The 8,039-nt window shown below is 56.6% G+C and overlaps 1 protein-coding gene across 1 annotated transcript in view; it reads left to right on the top strand.

The window, feature by feature from the left end:
- Nucleotides 1-1,191: 1,191 nt before the first annotated feature.
- The window catches only part of HIP1R (huntingtin interacting protein 1 related), a gene marked incomplete at its 5' end in the record, with an annotated part of 14,260 nt that continues 7,412 nt past the window's right edge, over nt 1,192-8,039 (top strand). Inside the window, 16 exons of the mRNA XM_017734707.1 lie at nt 1,192-1,282; nt 1,707-1,849; nt 2,178-2,234; nt 2,489-2,569; nt 2,661-2,737; nt 3,024-3,085; nt 4,145-4,285; nt 5,305-5,362; nt 5,450-5,525; nt 5,722-5,859; nt 5,933-5,991; nt 6,057-6,129; nt 6,472-6,655; nt 6,748-6,836; nt 7,448-7,564; nt 8,013-8,039. Coding sequence (XP_017590196.1) covers nt 1,192-1,282; nt 1,707-1,849; nt 2,178-2,234; nt 2,489-2,569; nt 2,661-2,737; nt 3,024-3,085; nt 4,145-4,285; nt 5,305-5,362; nt 5,450-5,525; nt 5,722-5,859; nt 5,933-5,991; nt 6,057-6,129; nt 6,472-6,655; nt 6,748-6,836; nt 7,448-7,564; nt 8,013-8,039 — 1,473 coding nt within the window. The remainder of the gene's footprint in view (nt 1,283-1,706; nt 1,850-2,177; nt 2,235-2,488; nt 2,570-2,660; nt 2,738-3,023; nt 3,086-4,144; nt 4,286-5,304; nt 5,363-5,449; nt 5,526-5,721; nt 5,860-5,932; nt 5,992-6,056; nt 6,130-6,471; nt 6,656-6,747; nt 6,837-7,447; nt 7,565-8,012) is intronic.

Raw genomic sequence — 8,039 nt, 5'->3', positions numbered from 1 at the left:
GGCCCCGCATGGCGGGGTAACACCGGGGCTTTTGGGGTGCAGGAAAGGCAAAGCAACCGCTCTCCCCAGCAGCTGGCTCAGCCTTTTGGGACACATTCACTCTCTGGGATGATTCACAGTTTTGTTGCTGTCATGGCCAGTCTGTGGGTGGCTGTTCTAGACTCCTTTGGGGTGGGTTTGGTGCATGGACACCTTTGGCATCGCCCCTTCAGCGTCGGGTTCCTCCTGCATAAGTCAGGAGCACTCGATAACTTGATGTCGGGTTACTCCTCCTACAGGAAAGCACCTCATTTCAGAGGTGTCCCTGGACAAGCAGCCATGTGGAAGCAGGTGCTTTCCTGGGCAGGTAGATAGGAATTTTATAAGGTTTTAGGGCTGTGGAGCTGCAGGGAGGGACCGAGTTCCTCTTCCGGCACAAGTGCTGGCAGCGGGGCCGCTTCCTGCCTTCCCAGCTGGGACCTTTTCCCTCTGCTGATGACAGAGGGCTCATGGACACAGGCACAGCCCAAGTGCTTCTGCAAGGGTGAAGCAGCTCAGTTGAGTCTGAGGAGGAGGAGGAGGATCCTCATCAAACACAGCAACTTGGATTTGCAGCCCATCAACACATGGGAGATGCAACCGACCCCAGTCTGGGGTCATCTTTTGAAATAAATTCATAATTTAAAGTGTGCTGTGATCAAACAGATCAAAATATAGATAATCCTGCTCTGATAATCACATTGCTCTGAATTTTCACTCCATCAAGATGGGCATTGAGGCTGCCACTCCCTTCTTGCTTGGGGGCTGCATTTCCCCACGTGCTGTTTGCGCGCAGCAACATCCTCAGAAGAACCCAAACCACTGCCCTGTGGTTCAAAGGCTCCTTGTGATTACACAAACAACCCTGGAATTTGGCATCTCACTGTTCTGCTTTAATGTTCCCCAGGCACGGCGCTGAATTCAGGCTGCAAAAATGCAAAAATTGGTTTCCTGGGACAGGGACAGCCGGGAGCACCAGCGCAGTGGTCACATCCTGACAGATCCTGCTGGGGATGGGGGAGTTTAATGGATGCTTTGTTTGTGGATAAAAAGGCCTATTCTGATGTGTTACAAATGACTTTGAGGTGACAAATGTCTTCTAAAATTCAGGGTATTCCCCAAAAGCACCGGCACTGCATGTCGGGGTAGGTGTGGGGGTCCCACCATGTCTGACAGCCGCTCTCTCCCCTCCTCTTGCAGGCCATCAGCATCAGCAAAGCCATAAACACGCAGGAAGCACCAGTGAAGGAGAAACATGCCCGCCGTATCCTTTCCCTTGGCTCACCAGGACAACACAGAGGAGTTTGGGATGTGGGGATGTCACCCCCTGATGCTGGAGCCACAGGAGATTTGGGAGACAGAGAGATCGATCCACACAGAGCTGGGCTGGGGGGTGGCATCACGTAGGTTCATCCATCAGTGAAAAGGCAAACAAGAGCAGCGCAATAAAATTGCATTTCTTTGGCAGTAAAATGCAGAGGACCCCAGCGTGCCCTTGGCAGGGGGAAGTGCACCCGAAATGATGAATGGGGATCTTATCTGGGGGCGCAGCATTGTGCTGGTGGTCCCTGTGCTCACGGGGCACCCCGAGCATGTCCTCTTTTCAATGAAAGTTGAACAAGAACAGTCCCCAGCCCAGCCTGTCCCCTGCTCTGTGTGTATCCAGTTGGCCTTGACTGCACTGGAAGGGATCATCCTGGGGACACACCACGAGAAGGGGGCGTTCACCTTCTGGTCCTACGCCATCGGGCTGCCCCTGCCCAGCAGTGCCATCCTCAGCTGGAAGTTCTGCCACGTCCTGCACAAGGTCCTGCGCGACGGCCACCCCAACGTGAGTGTCCCCTCTGCACTGTCCCTCCTGCTTCACCGGCAGGGGGAAATTTTTGGCTCTTGCCAACATCCCTCTGCACAGGGGGTGGGTTCCCTTCCCTACCCCAGCCACCTTTCCCAGGCCATGGGGCACTCTGTGGTCTAGCATCTTTGAAACTTCCCCATGCAAATCCCCGACCTTTGGGTGCCATGGAAAGGCTGGAACTTCTCCCAGAGCTGGACTGGTGTAAGGGGCCAGATCCCTCCTCTTCCTTAGCATCAGGGCAGGCAGGCAGGTGCTCACCAGTGCCAGTCCCACTGTGCCACATCCCTCCCTTTTTTGTCCCCAGGTCCTCCAGGACTGCCAGAGGTACCGCAGCAACATCCGAGAGACGGGGGACCTGTGGGTGAGTGGGGCAGAGTGGAGGTTTGTGCCTCCCAGGGGCTTTGGAGGTGGGTGCTGAGGAACATGGTGGGCACAGAGGGGGTGGAGCACTGCCTGAAATCACCATCTGTCTCTGCTCCCTTGGGGTGATGGCTGTGTCCGTGGTGGAGCCATGGTGGTGTCCGTGGCTGGCACAGGTTCACTGGCTCCTGTGGGATCTGCTGGCTCTGGTCACATTGCTCCGGATTCCCCATGTCTCCTCTCGTGTCTCTGCAGGGCCATTTGCACGACAGGTACGGGCAGCTGGTGAACATCTACACACGGCTCCTGCTCACCAAGATCTCCTTCCACGTCAAGGTGAGACCCTCTGCACCACTGTAACGAGGGGATGTGCCACACCAGCAAAAATAGCAGCAGCAACTGATGGCTTCTTCTTCCTTTTCCAAAGCATCCCGAGTTCCCCCCGGGCCTCGAAGTGTCGGATGAGGTGTTGGAAAAGACTGCAGGGACGGATGTGAACAACATGTGAGTGTCTTGGCAGGGCCACCTGCTCTGTGACACCCAGCTGGCAGCGTCCTGCTAATGAAACCACTCCAGGATGGGGCAGCCACCGGGATTTTGTGAATTGTTTGGATGGTGCCTGATTCTTCCTGCATCCACAGAGCGCTGTGGGGTGTAAATGCAGGGAGAAAAAGCCCCAAACTCTTGTCAGTCAGAGCCCTTGCCATTGTGAGGACTCCCAATGAACACGAGCAGCTGGAGCAAAGACATCTCTGCTGTCAAGTGATGGAGTTTTGGTTTATTTTGGCAGCTTCCAGCTGACGGTCGAGCTGTTTGACTACCTGGACTGTGAGCTGAAGCTGTCGGAGTCAGGTGAGGAGGTGGCAGGGGCAGGTCCCTCCCACTCGCCCTGGGGCTCTTGAGCAATAGTTTCGCTCTTTGGTCGGGAATGGAGTTCCGGGAGGCTGAGGTTGGAGGCTCAGGTCCCTCCTCCTCCCGTGAGATTTTGGAGGTGGTGTCTCAGCTGGATTCCCCTGTTGAAGCTCTGTAGAGGCAGTTTTAAGAAAATATGTAGGGGATGTGGCTGCTTTGAGCCCACCTGAGCAAGGCAGAGTGTTGTTTTCAGAGCAGAGCTGCTCTGAAATACATTTTTATTTCTTTTTTGGTACAACCACGTTAATCGTATGCATTACACAAATCCTTTCTGTCCCCCTGAAGCGGAGGAAGGGGCTGTACTTCTTTTTAAAGACTCATTTCCCCTGTTGAAATGCCTCTCGGGAGGGCTGGAGACCCCTGCTCATGTCTCTCACCTCCATAGGAATTTTAGATGGCTCAGAGAGGTGGTGGATTCTTCCTCTGTCGAGAGTCGGGAACATGGAGCTGCCCTGGAAAACGGGGCACAGCGGGAGCGACCATGCTCCCAGCTCCCGACAGCCTCCTGCTTCTCCTCCTGACCCAGTTATACAGAGAATTTATATTCATAAATACTTTAAAGCTGAGCGGAGAAGAAGCCGGGGTGGATATGCTGCCTGGATCCCTGCCAAGGGAAGGGATCTGTTTCCGAGCAGGGGCAGGCGAGGCTGCGCTGCCGCCGGGCTCGTCCCCTGCCCTGGGATCCTCTCCCAGATCCTTGCATGATTAAACAGAATGGAGCAAAACCTCTCCGTTTCCCCAGCTGTGTCGTGCAGCAGCAGCTCCAGGGCAGCGACCTGGGGTTAAATCTCTCCTTTTTGGGGTTGGGGTATCCATGGCAGACCTGAGCACCCCTTCTCTCTGCCAGCATGGTCCCTTTGGGAGTTTTTGCTGCTCAGAGTGGGGTTGTCTCAGGTTAGGGCAGCAGCCCTGGCATTTCCCCGTGTCCCACATCCACCGTGGTTAATGATCAAGCGGCGTCCCGGGCGCGGGCGGCTCTGCAAACACGGCTCCCCTCAGTTTTCAGGCAGCTCAACACCTCGATGGCCGTGTCGCAGATGTCGGCGGTGCAGTGCCGCCTGGCCCCCCTCATCCAGGTCATCCAGGACTGCAGCCACCTCTACCACTACGCCGTCAAGTTAATGTTCAAGCTGCACTCCTGTGAGTCCTGGGGATGTGCTCCATGCTGGTGTTGTCCCAGGGTGGGCTTCTGCACGTGGGGATGAGGCTGGTGTGGATTGAGGCATCCATCGCCATGTCCCTGTATCCCAGCTGGGCTCTGGGGGCCTGCTCCATCCCACACAGACATTCCAGATAAAGGAATTAGAAGCACGTGTCCTTGATTAATTCAAACCCACAGTGCCCTGGCCTGCCAGCCCCCTGCATGGGATCACTGGGCAGTACAGTGCCAGCGGCCTCATGTGGGTATTTTGGAGTTCCCACACCCACATCTCCCTGTGCCCCATCCCTGGTCCCTGTGCTGGGGATGGGAATCCCCCACTCCCATCCTGACCCCTCACATCCCACTCCCTCCTGGCTTTTACCCCGCTGGCTTTTGCAGAGGAGGGGTCTGGGTGCATGTGAACACACGTGCAGTTCCTGATCAGTCACAGCTGTCCCTCCTCACCCAGGTGTCTATACGGTCGCTCGGGCGCGGAGGTGATAGGCACGACGCGGCTGGGCGCTGCGTTTTTGCCGTACGCAACCTCTTTCGCCGTCCCTCTAGCTGCAGGACCCGAACCCAACGCAACTCCCCCTTCGCATAAGGCAACATCTTCTGTTCGGGCGCCAGATGTTGGGTGGAGTCGCGGGAGAGAAGCCTCACGGCATTGTGGTCAGCAAGTCTCGTTTATTGTAATAATCTACACATACTTATAGTACTACTAATTAGCTCATACATATTGCAAAAGCTGAGCTCCTTATTGGTGGGAGCTATTCCATGAGATCACTGTGGTCTTATCTTTTCTCTTCCATATGGTTTCTTTCAGCTTACTTATCTGGACTCACATCCTGTTGTTTATACAACTCCTTGCACAAGGATTTAGTATCCTTGCCAAGTCTGCATCTTTATCAATCCTACAGTGTCATCATGACCTTTGCTTTTTAGCCATTCTTCAGAAAGACTCTCAACAAACACACGTGCAGTTCCTGATCAGTCACAGCTGTCCCTCCTCACCCAGGTCTGCCGGCCGACACCCTGCAGGGCCACCGGGACCGCTTCCATGAGCAGTTCCGCAGGTAACCGGGTCCCAGCTGGGGAGGTGGGGTCCCCTCCCTCCTGCCAAGCCCCATCTCATTTCCCCTTTGTTTTTCTGTCCTCTCCAGCCTCAAAAACTTCTTTAAGAAGGCGTCCGACATGCTGTATTTCAAGCGGCTCATCCAGATCCCTCGGCTGCCGGAGGTATGGCAGGATTTGGTGTGGTGCTCTGCAGAGCTTGTGGGTGCCCCCATGGATAGGTTTGGGGTCTGGGGACACTGCAGAGGGACCCTCTGGCCCTGTCAGCAGCACAGCTGTGGCTCCCTCCCTTCCCTTGGCACTCTGCCTGCTGCGGTTCCTGAACGCCCTGCAAGGCTGCAACAGCTTCTTGTCCCCACAGAGCCCCCCAAACTTCCTGCGGGCGTCCGCGCTGGCCGAGCACGTGAAGCCGGTGGTCGTCATCCCCGAGGAAGCCCCCGAGGATGAGGAGCCAGAGAACCTCATTGAGATCAGCACGACTTCCACCACGGAGCCGCAGGTGGGGGCCCGGGGCTGGGATGGGGTCAGGCTCCCGTGTTCTGGCTCAGCTCAGCACCCTCTGTCCTCCCCAGATCACCTCGGACCTGTTTGAGCAAACCTTCGGGCCACCCAACGGCGTTTGGGATGACAGGTATGGGGGGGCCAGCAGGGGCGAGGGGCCGCTGCCACGTGGGATCAACCTGCCTTTGTCCACAGGGATGCACAGATCGAGAGCCTGAAGAAGGAGGTGGACACGCTCCGTGCAGAGATGGAGAAGATTAAACTGGAGGTAAAGCCTGGCTGGGGAGCAGCTGGGGTGGGAGAATGGGGGTGGGTTTTGGTGCCGTGGTGTGGAAATCCTGAGGGGATGCAGCAGGAGTGGGGCCCTGACATCCAGTGCTGTGTTTTGGGACCTCTCCCAGTGCCACGATGTGACTCTTGATGGGGTGGAGGCATGTGAGACCTGTCCCTTGCTGTCCTGACCTTATCAACAGGGACAGGTTGACTGCAGGGGTAAAGGGGAGAGCTTTCCTGTGCATCCTACAGCTGCTTTGCCCAAATTGCAATGGGGCACCTGGACAGGGTTGTTGGGGAGGGTAGGGCTGTGCTCCAGTGCCCGGTGACCCTGCAGGCGCAGCGCTACATCACCCAGCTCAAGGCACAGGTGAACAGCCTGGAGGGAGAAGTGGAGGAGCAGCGCAAGCAGAAGCAGAAGGCGCTGGTGGACAACGAGCAGCTGCGGGATGAGCTGGAGAGGCTGCAGAGGGTGAAGCAGGACAGTGACAGGTCGCAGCGACTCTGCGCCGAGGCTGAGAGTAGGTGCCCTGCGGAGCCCTGCGGAGCCCTGCGGAGCCCGGGGGGTGTGGCCGCCCTCGCTGCGGCCACTGAGGGTCTCTCACCCCTGCAGAGAAAGCCAACGCCACCGAGATCCGCTACACGAAGCTGAAGGAGAAGCACAGCGAGCTCATCAACACCCACGCTGAGCTCCTGAGGAAGGTAATGCTGCTGCCTGTGCAGGCGGGCACTGACACTGAGGGCAGCGTCCCCGGATTAAATCCCTCCCTTTTGGGGTTGGGGTATCCAAGGCAGAGCTGAGCACCTTTTCCCTCTTCCATCATAGTCCCTTTGGGTGTTTTTGTTGCTGGTTTTTGGTCTGTTTTGCTGTTGTTTGGTCTGTTTCTGCTGGTTTCTGTGGCCAGTGTAGCCAGTGGGACATCACTTGTACCAGCAGTCATGGGATGCTTGGCTCTAATCCTGGAAAGGGGCTCTCAAGGGGTACACTGGTGATGGGGATCCTGTGTCTCAGTTGTGCCACTCACCTGTTTTGTTTTTTGCTTTGGGTGTTTTGGTCTTGTTTTTGTCCCTTTGTCCCTCTGCAACCACGGGTATGGCTCGTGCCTGCCCAGTCCCCCTGTGTTGGTTCCATCGTCCTCTGAGCACCGGGCAGGGGGCACCCGTTGAATCCTTGTCCACTGGCAGCCTACCCTTTGGGTGGTGTGAGAAAAGCATCTTGGAATTATCTCCTGAGCCAGAATTTGGTTGGAATGAGTGTGGGGACGGTGAGGGTCCCCCTTGGAATGCCTGGTGAGCCCTGTGTCCCACCACAGAATGCTGACACCGCCAAGCAGCTGACGGTCACGCAGCAGAGCCAGGAGGAGGTGGCACGTGTCAAGGAGCAGCTGGCATTTCAGGTGGAGCAGGTCAAGCGAGAGGCCGAGATGAAGGTGAGCTCCAGATCCTTCTCTGCCAGCACTGAGCCCTCCCCAGCCTGGGAAAAGCAGTGGCTGGGCACAGTTTGGGTGCAAGGGGAAGGGGTGGTTGTTGATGTCAGGCCCTAATCCAAGGAAGAGTTGCCCTGGCTCCTCAGGAAGGTGTTAATATATTCTTCACTCCCTCTTGCCCAAATCTGCCTTTTCTTCCCCCAAGAAAATGCCACAATGCAAATTGGTGGGTTAGAGCGCTTTCATTCTCCGGGGCTCAAGCTGGGGGCTGCTCCAAAATTCCTGGTGTGGGAAAAGGAGCCCTTCCAGGAGACGCCCCCTGCCCAAGACCCCAGAACCCTCTCCCTGCAAAATATGGCTGGGTTCATTCCCTCCATCCTGCTGTGTGCCAGTGCTAAGCGGGGCCAGGGCATGGCAGGGGCTGAGCCCTGGGCACGGGGTGTGGTTGCAGCTGGAGGACCAGAGCGTGCAGATGGAG

This window comes from Corvus brachyrhynchos, unplaced genomic scaffold (genome assembly GCF_000691975.1).
Source record: "Corvus brachyrhynchos isolate BGI_N302 unplaced genomic scaffold, ASM69197v1 scaffold114, whole genome shotgun sequence".
NCBI lineage: Eukaryota > Metazoa > Chordata > Aves > Passeriformes > Corvidae > Corvus > Corvus brachyrhynchos.
The sequence above is the reverse complement of the archived record's forward strand: the minus strand, read 5'-3'. Positions and strand labels throughout refer to the sequence as shown.